Here is a 17557-nt window from a genome sequence, read left to right on the forward strand (position 1 = left end):
CTATTTGCATTATTTTATACCAAATCCTAATTCATATTACCCTAATTCATATCACAATAATTAAGAGTAGTTAATAATTTTTCTGTATGAATTTTTCTATAATAATTTCAAGTGTTATTAAATTCTATAGTATTTCGAGTTATATAAAATAGATTATTTCGGAATTTCTTCGTATGTAATTTTATATTCATATTTCAAAGAAAACTTGTTAAATCTATTGTTTGAGTTGGTTACCTTTCTCTTCAAATTATCACGAAAGATATGCCGTATCTTCATCAATAATGAAATGGAATATTGAAAAATATTCAATACATATAAATAAATTTTACATATTTAATTCCAGTTGAGTATATTCTTAAATATAAAATTATCCACAACCGAAAACAATCATGAAATACTTTCTTCGTATTGTTATCCTTTATATTAGTTGCAATATCGTATACAATTGTAAGTACTCTATATCATATAATAGTTTTAAAATGAACCGTAATATAAGTATTAAAATAATTTAACACTATTTTAAAAAATGCTATATATTATAATTTTTTATTAAATGTACAGTACATTTTACACATAATATACGAATTACGTAACATTGTTTCGAGACTTTTCTGGCATTCTTTATTTGTTTTCATCCTTAATATTTGGTGTTATTACCTATAAGTCTTCAGATTGAAAATATCTAGCAACATTTTCCCTCTAATATACAAATCTTCGTAGGAATTTCAGAAATTTCTGACAAAATGCACAGGAATTATCAAGCATCAAATTGGGTGGATAAAAAATTATGCCCCCCATACGCACTAACATCCATACATACAGAAAAATTTCCCCAACTTTTTTGCATTTTTGACATTTCAAGAACCGTTGAATCGAAAAACCCTGGAGATAATTTTTTGACCTATAGTCGTACATAAAGTTGCTGTATGAATACGTAACAGTGGAAAACAGAAATTTGAGTCAGATATTCTTTAAACCGCAACAAAATTATTTATTTTCTACACTTCAAAACATATCCAATAACTTGCCAATAAAATCTTTTTTAATATTTAGATTCGTCTGTTGTATCGAGGAAAGTGTGATATGAAAGTTCTGTAGAAATCCACATGTAACAAATCCAAGAAGCTTTTAATAATTGGTAAATTCGGCTTGCCTGATAAAGAAAACAGCATATAAATTACTCGCCAACAGACTCTTAAAAGGAAAATCAAATATCTTTTAAATATATATCCATTTCATGTAACTTCTTAATAATTAATAATATCTTATGGTCGTTATTTATAAGATAGAGGTCTTTAGGTATTGCTCATCCACAAACTGTGCTGCCATTAAACGGCTAATAAGATTTACCGTTATATTATACATTAATAAATATATAAAATTGAATGTAAAATACTTATAAAATATATCTAAATAATATGACATAGTATCGTTTCAAAATAATTATTTTACAGCTGAAGATTGCCTATTAAATTTTCAAAATTGTATAAAAAAGAATGTAAATATCATAAAGGTAAAATAAGTTTAATATTTAAAACTGTGCTGAATTCTGTTGCAAATTTCTCTCTCTATCTCTATATAATTAATTAATATTTAATATATAAAGTTATAATTTTGTGTATCATTTCATAATATCGTGTTTATATATGATGTTGAGTAAAAGTGAATGAATACTTTTTATTTAGGTAACTAAAAATGCAAATTTTTGTTGTAATAAATTGGATTCTTTTGATACAGATAAATTACACCAGGTAAGATAATTTTATAGCATTTTCTTTAGATGTGTAAAAAATCACGATAAAAATATTTAAAAATTCAAATTCTTTTTATACATTTAACAATTTTTTAAAGAGTATATGATAAGGATGCGCCGATTATCGGTAAGTAATTGGTAATCAGCCATATCGGCCATTTCTCCGATTAATCGGTTTTAATAATCGGCCAGTTTTTCATTTTAATATTTTTGTTAGAATGTTACGTATAAGGCTAGTAATAAAAATTAATAAATTTCTGTTATACATTTATTATTTTTACATGACAAACTGAATATTAAAAAAATTTTAACTTAAATTATTTCTTTTATCGATACATATTATAAGGTATAGATATATTTTAACCTATTCAAAACTATCTCTTTTTTAAAAAATTTTAAACTTTAAATATATAAAACGAATAAAAATTTAGTATTCAAACTGTAAAAACCCTTAAATTGTAATGCAAAAACATGAGAATTTCACCATTTTCAGGACATAACCTATTTCTTGCTGGCTCATAAATGTTACCTCCAGTGCTGAAAATTCTTTCACTTTTAATGGAAGATGCTGGGTCACCAGTAAATATTTCATAGCTATTTTGCTCGAATTAGGAAAAAGTTCTTTTGAACTTCTCCAGCATAGAAATATGTCACTGTGTCTTTGTTTAAGAGATAAATGTAAATATTTTTCTAATTCTTGATCGAAACGTTTGTTTGTTCCTTTCGTTTTTTCTTCCTTTTTGAAAATATGCTCTTATTCATTTTTTCGTTTACCAGAAGCCAATTTATCAAAGAAATTAGAAAAACTTAGAGATTCTCCTCTATCTTGATCATCTCCAGAAATAGAAACTTCAGAATTTAATTCTTATTGAGATTTTGAATTATCAACATCATCTAAGCTATCGATTGTCCATCCTTTTATTTCCTCTACCATATCTTTTTTTGGAATTTTATTTTGAATTTTGAATCTAATAAAGATGAAAAGCTATATATATGCTGAAAATCTTTTATTCTTTATTGAATTTTCGAGTCTTATTATGGTTAAGGAACTACTGCCCTTTGCTTTTGATAATAAGAATAATTTCAGAGTCTCTATTGTGTGAATTATTGAAGATGAGGTGGTTTTTCGGTTGCTGGCTTCCAGAGTAATTTCTTCGAATGATTTTAAAAGTAGAACAATTTTTTCAACGAGATACCATTAATATGTGCTCAACGTGGGAATTTTATTATCTATATCATACGTTACAAGGACATTTTGCTGTTCCAAGTTTTTTGCAACATGTAGTATGTAGAATTCCAGTTAGTAGAAACATCTTGAATTAATTTGTGTTTCTGCAAACCTAACTTGTCTTGCAAATCTTCCAATTTGCTTACAGCTACAGCAGAATGATTTAAAATGTGTGACAATATTTATATTAACTGTGATTATAGTTTTCACATCTTATTGAGAAAATTTTCATTCGTTTAGTATCAGCTGCAGTGTATACGTAAAGCATAATAATGCCTTTAAGTTGCAATTCCTGATTTCAGCTACCATATTTGCTCCAGAATCTCTCAGTATTAAGAATATCTTATCACTTGTCAATTTATACTGTTCAAGAACAATGTTTATCTGTTCACTGATTCGTGTAGGTTGTGGGAACCTTCAAAGGGAACAATTCGCAAAACAGCTTTTTTTTGCTGAAAATCATCCTTCAACCAGTGGGGCTGTTACATTTAAAAATGGAGAATTATTTGTAGTTTCTGTCCAAATATCAGCGGTTAAAGAAATATATTTTGCATCATCAATAGCTTTCTGAATTTTTGACTGAACTTTTTGAAATATATCAGGGGTGATATTTTCAGAAAAATATTTTTTGTTGGTAATATTGTAATTAGGAACGATTTGTTTAGTAATCTTTGAAATCCTAAATCAGACACAACAGTGTATGACTGTATATCTACACTTATCATTTCTCCAATTAAGTAATGAACTTCTTTGTATCGTTGATCATTTATATCCCATAATTTATTCTTCTCTATTAATTGAGTTAAAGTAACCTGTCTTTGGATATGAGTTTCCGTTGTTATTGATAAACATCCAGCTTCTTTCGTTTCAGAACTTTCTAATTTCATCTTTTAAGTTTATTTTAAAAAGTTTTCAGATGATTTATCATGTTTTTAATGATAAAAGTTTTAGCATTTTTTCCACCTCTCGATATAGAAGCTTGGCACAAATTGAACTTGGAAATCTTCTCGTTTTTATCTTTCTTTCAAGATTCAGAAATCATTTTAGCAGCATTTTTAACTCTGGATTTTATTTCATTCTTTATACATTTGATGTAAACTCTTATTAAGAAAACTTTATTGATTATTTAAAGATTTAGTATTTATATAAGTGATTAAAATATAAATTAAATAAAAGAAAAAAATTAATGTTAATAAGTCTGTCAAAAATGTTAGAATATAATAATTTTAATCTAATTAATCACTCAATTTTTATTGTTAGTAAAATTAATAGCTTGTTTATTAATAATAATAGTAATTATTACTATTAAAATTAATAGTGAAATATTATTTCGAAACAGCTAATAACAATTAACAAATTTTTGAATTGATTGTTTTAAAAAAAAATCAATTGAAAAATATTTAATTGTTGTTAGCTGTTTCGTAATAATATCGTGAGAAATAATAATTATATAGGTATATATTTGTTCAGAAATCACGAATTTTAATGGTGTTGATAAAAACATTAATTAACCTTGGTATATTCAGATCACATGCATTTAATTGGGATGCAAAAATGAAATGTATTATTCTGGTATTTGTGTAAAATTGGCATGTATTTAGTATTTAATAAGGTATAATAATTTTCAAAACTGTTTCTAAATTATTCTGTATATAAACTTAGAAAGTTTCGAATGATTGATTTTGAATTGATTGATCGTAAAACAAGTTGAAACTAATTTTTATTATTATACTGTAATAATTACGAGAATTGTTTATTTCATATACTTTTTATTTTGTTTAATTTATTTGTAATACTTTAATATATTCATTACAGGATTTGTTAAACTGTACACTTTTTAGTTGGGATGTAAGTATCAATATTATTAAGCTACAAATTAGATATATTCTTTGTTTTGGGTTAAGGACATAAAAATTTAATATTTTACTTCATTCAAAAAATCTCTAGTAATTAACAGGATGATGATAATATATCTTCATATAAAATTCTTATTATATTTCTCGTGTATGAATATAACAAACTATTAAACATTATCTTAAACAGGATGAATCAGTCTACCAAACTACGTGTTTCTCTTAAAAATCGTTTGTTGTAGAATTACTGACATTACCATGGAGCAAGGCACAAGGAAAATATCTACCCACAAATACCTATAAATTTCAATATAGGAATAGGAGCGAAATGCGTGTCGTTATTACAGCTTTACATAATAGACAAACCACTGCCACTAATCGATTTTTTACATCGATAAATATAGAAATATTTCTCCAGATCTACAACGAATGATTCTTAATGAAACCATGTAAATGTATGAGTGAACTAATACACTGTATATAATAATTACCGAGTTTCTAAATCCATTGTTTCGCTAACATTCTCTACGTCATCTATACGTAGAAAGTACGAATTGTTACACCGTTCGAAAAATTATGTTGTCTTTAGAAATGCATATATGCCAAATTACGCTTATCTTTCTCTATACATTATGAAATGAGACCCGAATTAAATGTTGAAAACTAAGCGGATACCTTTTTTGGTGCTTCAATTTCTAAATTGTAGACCTATAGATTCACACTGCCGTCCGTCTGTCCGTCCTTCCTTAATCTCGAGAACGGGTTTAGATAGAGGCCGGACAAAGAAAGCTTAGGGGTCGAAAGTTTCGATTAACTTTTATACGAACTTCCGATCTGGAACAGAAGTTACGCGATTTTTAAACCAAAACATGATTAAAAGCAGCAGACTGGCATTGTGACGTCATTTTAAAACTTTTTCCGCCATGTGTACATTAGGAAAGACTTCAGCCATCTCACATTTTATACAAAATTAATTTAAAAATTGTAATTCAAAATGTTTCGTTGGACGGTTTTACATTAATATAACTTAATCCGTGTTCACTTATACTCGTGTATATGTTATTATAGCTGAAAACAAATTGCTTACTAGAAGAAAGTGGCAGCTGCTATGAAAGTATTTCTAGTTACGCTAATGAAGTAAGTTTATTATCAGATTTAAATCTTTTATTTTAACAATTTAAATATAGAATTTTGCAGATTTTTAACGATTCTTTCATAATATTCTTTTACTTCCAGTTGTTGTCTATTCTAAATATCTTCGAACAAATGATGGTAACAAATATAAAGGTATATATTTTTTATATATTTCGAAGTAATTCATTCTTTCTTTTAAATTCTTATTATGTTTTTAACTTCATATGTTAATAAAAAAAAAATTATAATATTTAGAAAGAATACAATCATTTTAACTAAAATTAGTTTGCATTTAGGATTCAGTTGTTTATTGGAAGCCAGTTAATCACACTTTACATGACATTTTCTACACTTCAATTCAATTAATATTATTACTTTTTATCTTAGCTTATGATTTACTTGTAATCAATTATTATTGTAAAATATAATTCTATAAAATAATTACAAAATAGATATTTATAATTGTATTATTGATAGTGCGATAATTGTTTATATTGTTGTTTTAAAATTTTTGCAGCGTGCTAGAGACCAGATGCAGTGTTTACAATTCATAGGAATAATTCTTGTAAGTAAATGAATAAATTATGTATTTAAATAAATAAAACGAATTCATAATTTTAAAATAATTAAAAATATATATTTTTTTAGGAAAGAAATTTGATAGTTTGCGAACATGATGAAAGAATGACACCATTTTGTGACTTTATGAAAATTTTACTTCTTGATTAAGAAGAATTCATCAGCGGAGATAAGCGATAACTAAATACAGATAAATACAGTATCAATACAGATCTTTACTATTATTTTAAACTAATTGTAGTTTTAAAATTAATATCAGTTAATATTATGTATTCAAGCTATGCTGTTTGTCTGTATTTTAAACAATAAATGAATAATTCTACTATTTAAATAAAACGATATAAAATTAAAAATTGAATTCTATTATATGTTTATATAAATGTTGACGTTCTATATTTAATTTTGTGGACGGGAAATTTAGTAATTCATTGATAATAATGGAGTTTTCAGCAATTTACTAAGATTAGAGGAATATTTTAATATTGTTAGAAACGAGAAGAGTAGACAATTAAACTGTTTTTCTATTGTGTTTTTGTAATATTACCCAATTTATATTTTTTCAATTATATATTTAAGTAATTGTAATTTATTATTTATATCTCAAGGTAGTTCTAACTTAAAAATATATTTGTCTAGAGATCCACCAAACGATTCTACAGATAAATCGATTGGCCCCTTGAGTATCCCAAAACCCTAATTACAAGACCATTTGTTATATTATATGGTATCATTCTGTATTAATTTTTTTAATTAAATCTAAAATTACTTGAATAAGAAAACTGCTTAAAAACAATTTTAATGGTCTTTTTATTTATAAATATATGACATTTATAAGCATTTTTAATTTTGAAAGTTTATTCAATGATTAAAACTTCATATTATTTTATAAAACTACATCTTAAAAATATTTTTATTCTTTAAATTTAATTTTACATTTAATTTATTTTTTGTTGTTGTTGTTTTTGCTTTTATTCTTCTCTTCAGAATCTTCGAAGAAGTTATTTTTTCAGATTGTTATTCATCTATCAAAACATTAATTATAAAAAAACAATAATTATTATTATATCAAAATTAAAAGCTATAGAGTTTAATTCTATTAACTGATATTATCGTTATTTATATAAAATTAAAATATTCTTAAATAAGATTATGAGCATTAAAAAGAAAAAATAACTCACATCATCATGAATATAATTATCAGAATCTTTATTCAATAATAATTTTTGCAGTAATTCGCAAAGAGGAAATAGATCTTTATTGTCGTTGAACAAGCATTTTTCTAATGTTATTCTCTGCCATTGAAAACAGATAAAATATATTAAAAATAAAAATATTCCCAGAAATCACAATGAAATGTTTAAAAATTTTATATGCACGTATACGTAACTTTAAAAACTTTAATTTACAATAATATTAATCATTTATACTTATTTAAATGTACAGTACATTTATGTGTATTGATGCAGCGTACCAATAGCTTGTGTTTCCTATTACTATATAGCCTATATAAAATCCTGTGTTCAAAGTATAATATAAACCACAGCTATAGGCAATAACGTATATAATTAACTCGTATCTATGGGCAAATATCAAAAATATCTAAGATTAACGCATGTATTAAATTATTAACTATTGAAATTATTAAGCAATGAAATGTACATAGATAGATAGATGCAGTTACATTAATAATTTATCATTACATTTGAACACGGGTCTACCAATATTCGGACTTCACCAACGAGTTGACCATGTAAATTCAGGTTTCCTTTGCGTATCTAACACCTAAATATGGGCCAGTTTGCCATAGAGTCCTCGCGAGATGCACCCCTCTTTGGAAGCTTTACCATGTGTTACTTTGCCATATTCCACTTATCTGTTTGATCCTTAATTTTTATCAGTCGCATTAATAGCGATATTTAATTCTGCAGGTGATTTAATTATTTTAACGGATAAATATTATCTTTGAAAATCGTTTGACTGTCATTCAAGTTGCCATAAGTCGCAAATTTTTTACATTTCAGATGTTTTTGTTTAGATTTATTAATTAAACAATAAAAATATTACCTTTTCCTTTTCATAATAATCGTTGCATCTGCTTTCGTCTGGAGGAATCTAGAAAAAAATTTTTCATATCTGAAAAGTTTAGTAGTTAAAAATTAAAATGTTAAATCTAATTTAAATATTAACTATAATCGTATCTGAAAGCCTATCTGTCAATTAAAACGTGTCTGAAGCCTATTTAGAAGAAACTAAAACGTTTTCACATCTCCGACGTTTCCAATCAAATTATATATTTTAATTGAATATAAAGGATTATTTTACATTATATTTTAATTTAAGTTTATATTTAATTTATAAATAAGCCAATAACACACTAGTTAAGAACTTCATAATACTAACTGAAACAATTATTTTTATTTATTTGCTTTAAGGAAAACAAATTAATTTAAAAGAAAGCAACATACGCCGATTATCTCTAGTTATTAATTTTATAATTAAATCTAGAAGACATTCATCTTCTAGATTCAATTTACTTTGATTTATGATACTTTCAAAGAAATTTTTTAAACCAATTCTAAATAATCATAGAGTCAATTCTACAAAGAACATATTTTGTATGTATTTTGACAGAGCATGACTTAGAATAATTTACTTATTATGTAACTATATATTAAGTAGTTCATATTATCTGCTAAAAAATTGATTATATAATTTAAACCTTAATAAGAAGAAGAATATTAGCTTTATGTACTTACACCAGTTTCATTTCTTACAGTTTTGTCAAATTCATCGATAACTTCCTCATTCTATCAACATCAAATTAATATAAATTAATTATTTTCTTATTATCTTATTCTTTTTTAAAACATTATAAAAATTAACCTTGATATAATAGTTTATGATTTGATATTCATATTGTTTATTATCCAATACACACTTCATTAGTGCCTAATGATACAAAGGATATAAAATTAGAGTTTAAATCGAATTATTGATTTTCTTGTAGAAAGTAAAATTATTAGTTACCGGTAAGACACTTTCTTCTATACAATCGTCTTTATTCTATAATAAATAAAATACATATATTTTAAAATTGTTAATAAAAATAGTAATAATATTATAGTAGAAATTACTTTCCCTGTTCTGTTATGTAACCGTGTAACAGAGGGAAAGTATGGCAATCAGTCAAAAAATGACCCCTCAAGATTTGTACATTTTTCGACACAGGGGATCTTGAAACGTCGAGAAATGCCAAAAGATTTTGTTTATACAATTTGAAGCTTAATAACTCCCGTACTTTTTGTCGAAAGTTTCTGAAATTTTGCAGGGATGTTTATGTATTAGGGAGATTGATGCTACTAAAGTTTGGTGATTCTAGATCAGTAGGTGGGAGATAGAAGAGGGAGGTCACTTTTTATATCTCGAGTCTGGTCGAACTTAATGAAGATCTTACTCGTTACAATTTTTTTTCTTTTTTTTTATAAAACCAACCCTCAAAATTAAGCATTTTGCCATTTTGTAATAATTAAAAATGTAAACACTTTTTAAAGTAAAATATCATAACAGATGGCACCAGACACAACATTAACTGTTACCGAGAGAGTTAAGCAACTCGTCGCTGAATTTTTTTAAATTAAAAATAAAATCTGTAGAAGTTGTTTAATTTGAAATAGAATTAAACAAATTAATTTGATTAATATTTTTATTTTTATATAAAAAATTCTCTGAAAAATTGATCTAATGTATAACCAATGTTAATTTCTTTACGATCTGTATTTCTAATGTAACCTTTAGGTTTTCTGGAAATAAAGTTTATCCTGAAAACCTGGGTGTAAAAGCATATTACATCTCCATTTTTTTCGTTATTTATGCTTTTTTTTATCGATTTAAGAAAGTTGTGCAATTAATTATTTGAGTTTAACCTATCTTTTATTAACAATCGACATAGGATGGCAAGACTGTAAAGACATCAATCGACCCAGGTTTAACACTCAGTTAGGCTCACAATCCATGCTAGATAAGCTGGAAAGATCCTTTTAGTACCAGCAAAAGGACCATTTAAAAAAATTACCCAGTGGTCGGGAAAAGTTGAAAATGATCTGGGAAAATTTGAAATCATCTCTCGATAAGCAAGCTTAAAATATCATTGTAGTTATTATAAACTTAAATTTCATTCTTACTTGTCAGAATCATCTTTCACTTTTTATAATCTGCAGTGAAACGTTCACTATATGTTGAGTATATTATAGTGTAAACATTAAAGGAAAATGTTGTAAAGTACATAAAAGTTAAAATAATTTAAGTTAAAAATTGTAAGAAATTAAAAATGAATTACCTCGAAATAATCTCCTGGTTTGTTAAGAACTTGTTTACAACACTGTACATCAATTTGGTTTAACTAAAATTATTATTTTTCAAATTAATGAATCAAAATTTTTTTTTATAAATTTAAAATATTATATTTTTATAACAAGGACAGATAGAAGAATTATATTAAATCTTTAGATATGTTACCTGCGCTTCTGTGATTTTAGATACCATACAGTTATTAAAGACATCCATACATTTCTTTTCTCTCGTACAATAAGGTGCTATAAATTTCGAAGTTTAAATTAACATTAAAGTACATACGAAAGTCTATGTTTTATTATTAATTTAAAAACAAAATACTAACATGATTTTCTAGTTGAACGGACAATGTCGCATATAAAACCATACACATTGTCGTTATCGTCTTTATCAGCACAAAACAAGCATTCTTCCATCTAATAAATAAATTAAAATCACTTATCACTCTACTGTATTAATTAGAGATTTAAATTAAAAATATTTAAAATCATTTCTTAAATTTTTACAATTAAAAAAGCAAACTTTTAAACTAAGCATTTTATTTTCAAGTAAGATTTATTAAGAAAATTTAATCTTACTTCAACTCGTTCTGGATAATGAACACAATCTTTTCTGCTTTTTGGAGTCTTTTAAAAATAAATAATAAACATTCGATTAATTTAAAATATATTTATTATAAAAATTAGAATGAAAATAATTGAAAACATTAATAAAATCAGTAACTTACTCCAATAGCTTCTTTCATCTCATCTGCAATTTTTGAAAACGTTTCTTCGTTCTAAATAATTGTAATTGTATAATTCAATTTGTTTACTTGATTAAACAATATTAAACTTAAGATTTATCATTTCTGACTTATTATAAACTAATAAAAGTATAGTATTTAATGGTATGTGGCTAAGGTGCCAACATTTATTATCAAAATTAATTTCTAAGAATATGTAATTTTAATTCATCTTAATACATTTTATTAAATATTTTTTTAAGTTAGCAATTATAAATAGTAAAATATAACAAAAATTAATGAGAAATACTTTAAAATATTACATTACCATAATAAAATACTGTGTCATATTTTTCTTGCAGTTTTTACTAAGCATATCCAAACAGTCGTAAGCATCCTTGTTATAATTAATTAATTAGTATTTTTCTTTGTTTATTACATAATACAATAGAAATTATATTAAAGTAAAATTATAAAATTATACAATTTTTATATATAATTTAAATTTTTAAGTTTGATATTATAAAAAATACAAGTAAATACTCACAATTAACATTCTGTCATCCAGGCACTCTTCTTCAAGCTACATTAAACAGTACAATTATAATTTCAAAATATTCTTAAAATATATTTATATTTAATTAATTTATAGTAGGGGTTTCCAACCTAATTTATTTATCGACCCATTTTAAAAAAATATAATTCTATAAAAAATCATTTTAAAATACTTATCATGTAAATAAGTACAGAATTTTAATTATAATTGCCATTCTTTACGCTATAATTATTTTATTAATTAAAAATTACCTGCTATTTTATATATTAAAAATACATATAAATGAATACTTACTGATTCGACGTATGTTCCATTCTCGAATGCCTTCGTACAACAAAAATAGTCCAACGATTTTACCTGAAAAATAATATTTTATCACATAATTCTATAACAATAAAAATATTTAGAACAAATACTTTACTCTTGATTCACAATTTCTAGACAAGAAGCAAGTCTTGAACTTAATCATGCAATCTTCATCTGCATCTGTATTTAAAAAAAATAAAAGATTATAGAAGAAATTGTTATTACGTTTATTAATTTATAAAAAATTGATTTTAAGAACTTTAATACAATTTAATATATTTTATTCTTGAAATCTGATGTACTGTATTTAATTACAATTCAAAATATATATATAAAAACTTACTATTTCCAAAAACTTCTTTTATAGATAGAAAAGACGGTAAAAGTAGTAAAAAAGCTACAGTTTTCATGGTTACAGGAATATTTTTCCAAAGTAAATTATTACATCTGCACCAAATGCTTATATATACCTTTCGTGTGTGTGTGTTTTTTAGCAGGTGCAGAGATTTTTCCATCAGATTTCAGTTTAAGTTAAAGAATAATAATAATTTCAATGCGTGAGTGCTGTAGAGGAAAAGAAAATTGTTATTGTAGAGATCATTTTAAATTACATAAGATCAAATTTAAAAATACGAAATATAACTATTAACAAAGAAATCTGGAGTTTCCAATTAAATTTTCCTTTTATTTCTATAAATATTTATTTGATTTATTTTAATTAGTAGTATCTAAAATAAAATTCGGAATTAAAAAATATAAAATTTGAGTTAATATTTGAAAATTAGAAAGGATAAAAATAAGAATTATTTATTTATGTAAAATCGTTTGATACTTTTATTAAATATTATAATTAATAGGTAAAATACTCTTTAAAATAAATTACATGCTCGATAATTTGATTTCATTGTCACAATGCCGGGCTGCAATTTTTAATCATATTTTTTTAATTTATTTAATTTAAAACATATGCTCTCTACCTTAAATTAGTAGTGGCTTGCCCCTGTACATCATACTTTTCCTGTTAGCAATAGAATCGTGCCGGTAACACCTTTCGGAGGAAAATTTTTGAATTAAAATAATGTAACTTTCGATTTGTATCGGAAATTCATATATAGTTAATCAGGGCCTCCTGACCTTAAGGTTTCCATAACTAATCTTGCTTTGTACCTATCTAATTCTGTTTTTGAGATTAAGGAAATACAGACGGACAACAGTGAGAATTTACAGGTCTGCAATTTTCAAATTGCAGCCCAATAATTTTAAAAAACTAAATTTAATGATATTTATGTAACGTTAGGAAACAATAAGTACAGTTTATTCTTCTAAATGTTTTGAAAATTAAAGAGTTTTCCGTTAAAAAATACTTCGTTTAAAATAAACTAAATCACACTCTCGAAGTCGACTTCCTTTGCACAGTTACGCACGATGCCATGCAGAGAAGCCTACACAGTTTCCGCCACCCATTCTTTGAGATTGTCCAGCCGCTTCCTCTTTCAGTATTTCAAACAAACAACAAACGTTTTGTACTAATTTTCAGACAATCTACGATTTTGTAATTTAAACTGTGTCCTTATCTTTCATAGGAACCGAGATGAGACCCTTATTTCATCTCGGCTCTTATCCTACCTCGGCCGAGTTTCTTCGTAGGAGCCCCTTGAAAAGAGAATTGGGGTGCATGACGGATTACGCCATCGAATAGCCCACTACCGATTACCTATGCTCTCGTGCACTTGTATTTAGCTAATGCGTAACAGAAGCAAGATATGGCCTGTATATATACTGTATATATACAGGCCTGTATATATACCTTTTTAGTGGATTTATTTACAACATTAGAAACACGTAACAGCCTGATTAATGTCGACATATTTTTTTATACTTTCTCCCTTGCTTTTAAATTATTTTTGAATATGTTTAACAAATCACTAAGTTAATAATTTGATATCAAAATATTAACAAAAGAATATATAACTTACAAAGTATCATTTATATATATATATATAAGGTCATTCGTTTAAAATAATCATTAAAAATGCAGAAAAAAAGTTATATCTTATTTAATTTCATATTGCGTATATATATCTTTGAATTTATAAATTTTAAAATAGGTTATGTTTAATTAAATCCTGAACGTCATCAATAGAAAATTTCCTTATTTAAAGAGAACCAGCTGCATTTGATTAACGTACAGTACATTTTGCTACCTTCCTTCATTTATATTATTAAAGTAATATATATATAAGATTTATTCTAAAATATTTTATAGGGTTTAGTTAAGAAATAAGTATGTAACTCAAAGATTTAATCAAAGTATAAACAGTGCATTTGAAGTAACAAATATTCAAATGCATTTAAATTGCATTTTTAGATAATAAATATAAAAGTTTGCCTCTCAATAATTAAATATTTACTAATTGTAATGCCATAATTAATGAATAAAGTCAACTTTAGTAAATTAAATAATGCAAAAAGCTTCATTATTTTATCAACTTTTCCATTTTAAATTCAGTATTTTTTTACTTATAAAACTACTTTAATGTTTAAAAAAATTAATTGCAAATATTTTTCTGTAAAAGAATAAATTTTTATGAATTTAAATATTTAATAATATTTTAAAAATAAAGAATAAAAACTAATTATTTGCTATAGTTTTATATAATAGTTGAATATAATTGCATAGCGATTAAGAAATTATTTTGTAAAGTATTAAATAACACATAATTTTGACTACTATAATTAATTAATTGTACAATTTAATTTTAATAAAAAATACATTCTATATGTACATGTGAATTCAAATTAGTATTCTAATTCTCATTAATAATGACTAAAAAGTAATATCGGGTGTTCCAAAAGTTTTCATACATTGACACCGATCAAGCCCACCAGTGGCCGAATAAATTAAACCATTGAACACTGGTAGTTGGTCATCGGTTCGTGCTTGACCAATGGACTGGCCACCATGCAGTGTTCTGGGTTTTCATCATGTGTCTAACAACTAAACAGAATCCAGTTTCCATATAGAAAGTCCTGCTAGATTTTACCCCATTGGCAGATTACCTATGTGTTCCGTTGCCTTACTCGTCAATACACTGACACAAATCTTAACCACTGACATTTTAATGTTTTGTAAATAAAGTAAGTTACATTTCATCTTTGTATATATGGAAACTTTTGGGACACCCTGTATAAATATATCTGTATTCCAAAGTTCCATCAGCGCCGTAACTAGCCTTTTATGCGCCCGGTGCGAGCTTCTGTAACTATGCCCCAAAACTATGATCCAAAACTTGGTCCAAGTCATTTCTGCGCCCCCCGTGTTTGCGCCCTGTGCCTGGGCACCGCTGGCACCGTCCTAGTTACGGCACTGAGTTCCATAAATCAATAATTAACTCTACTAAGTGTTTGAAAAAGCATGTCTGCTGTTAAATTTCAATGTTTTAGTTTATATTAACAAACTTTTTGGGAGAATTTAGAAAATTTGGGCAACGTCATATAGTTTTTTCTTATCTCGACCCCACTCAAGTGCATTATTTTAAAACGATATATATTTTTTTACGACGAAAAACACTTGAAAATCTAAGCAATTACGATTTTGAAGAAAATTGCGTGAATTTGTAAATAATTTACGTACATAAATACTTATTTTACATATCAAACAATTTTTATAATTCAATAATGAGCTTAATGTCGTAAAGTGATGTGAAATATTTTTAAAATATAAAATAAATTTTAAAAAAATTTTTTAAACATTTTAATCCATAAATTTTACTTTAAAAGTACATTTATGCGATAAAATTACGTTGAAAATGTTTTAAAATATGTTCAAATACTTCATCCATGTAGTAGTATCAAGCAGGAAATGACAAAACCTGTAATTAATGCTTCAAGATTTAAGTAATACATTAATTTAAAAAAGCAAATAATTAATAAACTCAAAGTAGAAATTTCTTACTAATCTCGGTTTAAATTATATTTTAAATATTCAAAAAAATATTATTTATGAAATCGAACTTAAAAAACTTTTTCTAAAATACAGTACACTCGATCCCAAGCTGCAAACAATGGCAATTTCTAAACAGAGAGCATTTTCTAAACAATGCATATGAAATAACCTTCAAATAACAATCATTTTTTACTTTTCTATCAGTGAACGTTGTTCAGGGTTTTGTCTATTTTATTTTATTTTATTAATAAAGGACTATTTTTAACTTGAATATTGTCATTTATAATTTATAATACAAACTTTATTTCATATAAATTCATTTTACATGTTATTTTTAAAACAAATTTTTATCATAATTTCCTTTTATGCTATATATTACTTAAATTTTATATCCTACTATAACTGAAAATGATCGGACTTTCTAATGATCCATTTAAGAAAGTCCTTGCCAGATTTTTTTTTAACTTTTCCAGCTGTTATATATGAGGAAAAGTATGGCGATCAGTCAAAAAAATGACCCGTCAAGATTTTTACATTTTTGGATTCGGGGTACATTGAAACGTCGAGAAATGCAAAAAAAAAAAAATCCGAGGTTTTTCTGTATGTATGGATGTTAGTGTGTGGAGGGACAATTTTGTTCACCCACTTTGAAGTTTAATACCGCCTGTGCTTTGTGTCGAAAATTTCTGAAATTTCTCAGGAAGATCAGTTGATAAAATATTTTCCTGGTTAAAATGATCAAATAAGTCTGCTAAAAATGTCACTTTTCAGCACCATATATTGTTACTCGGGTAACAACTATATTCATTTTGCTCAATTGTAAAAAATAAGTAATTATTCTCATAATTCGAATAATCGTACTTAAAAATCATTACCTTTCGATAACCACCGAATTTCGGTATGCATTATCACCAGATTAGTGCTGTGGCAGTAGTTTTTGTACACGTTCATTATTTAAAAAAAAAAATGATCCCACCGAATAATAATAGTTTCCTGGTGACTTTTTTCGAATTTATCTTCCTTTTTAGCGAACTTCACAGATTTATTAGTGCATTATAAGATTCTGCATAAGATTTCAAAGGCACATAACTTCAAAGTGCATTTTTTGAGAAAATGTTTAAGATAAAA

The 17557-nt window shown here is 25.6% G+C and overlaps 2 protein-coding genes across 6 annotated transcripts in view; one reads left to right on the top strand and one right to left on the bottom strand.

Annotated features, from left to right (window-relative positions):
• LOC136984649 (uncharacterized) overlaps positions 1-6723 on the top strand; it is a 44351-nt gene extending 37628 nt beyond the window's left edge. Inside the window, exons 2-9 of one of the 4 annotated variants that reach the window (XM_067281719.1) lie at positions 418-447; positions 1455-1513; positions 1686-1751; positions 4797-4829; positions 5903-5971; positions 6071-6121; positions 6486-6533; positions 6617-6723. In XM_067281719.1, coding sequence (XP_067137820.1) covers positions 418-447; positions 1455-1513; positions 1686-1751; positions 4797-4829; positions 5903-5971; positions 6071-6121; positions 6486-6533; positions 6617-6697 — 437 coding nt within the window. In that variant the 3' untranslated portion in view covers positions 6698-6723. Of the gene's footprint in view, positions 1-348; positions 448-1454; positions 1514-1685; positions 1752-4796; positions 4830-5902; positions 5972-6070; positions 6122-6485; positions 6534-6616 lie in introns of those variants that run through there. The other 3 variants (XM_067281717.1, XM_067281720.1, XM_067281721.1) reach the window with 3 other exon arrangements.
• A 702-nt stretch (positions 6724-7425) lies between these two features.
• LOC136984645 (uncharacterized) lies at positions 7426-12895 on the bottom strand. 2 transcript variants are annotated; one of them, XM_067281712.1, is made up of 16 exons: positions 12827-12895; positions 12599-12663; positions 12472-12534; positions 12169-12204; positions 11950-12018; positions 11625-11675; positions 11476-11523; positions 11223-11313; positions 11063-11139; positions 10884-10946; positions 9575-9610; positions 9431-9496; positions 9304-9354; positions 8612-8659; positions 7726-7839; positions 7426-7569 (listed from the first exon to the last, which is right to left on the bottom strand). In XM_067281712.1, exons 1-16 carry the CDS (start codon positions 12891-12893, stop codon positions 7546-7548), a joined length of 969 nt encoding a protein of 322 aa, XP_067137813.1. In that variant the 5' UTR covers positions 12894-12895; the 3' UTR covers positions 7426-7545. The 2 variants fall into 2 exon arrangements, with proteins under 2 accessions (XP_067137813.1, XP_067137814.1); XM_067281713.1 differs by having other exon boundaries at positions 9431-9492; positions 9571-9610.
• Positions 12896-17557: the final 4662 nt, after the last annotated feature.

Source organism: Centruroides vittatus, unplaced genomic scaffold (genome assembly GCF_030686945.1).
Source record: "Centruroides vittatus isolate TY-2023 unplaced genomic scaffold, ASM3068694v2 contig_926, whole genome shotgun sequence".
Classification (NCBI taxonomy): Eukaryota; Metazoa; Arthropoda; class Arachnida; order Scorpiones; family Buthidae; genus Centruroides; species Centruroides vittatus.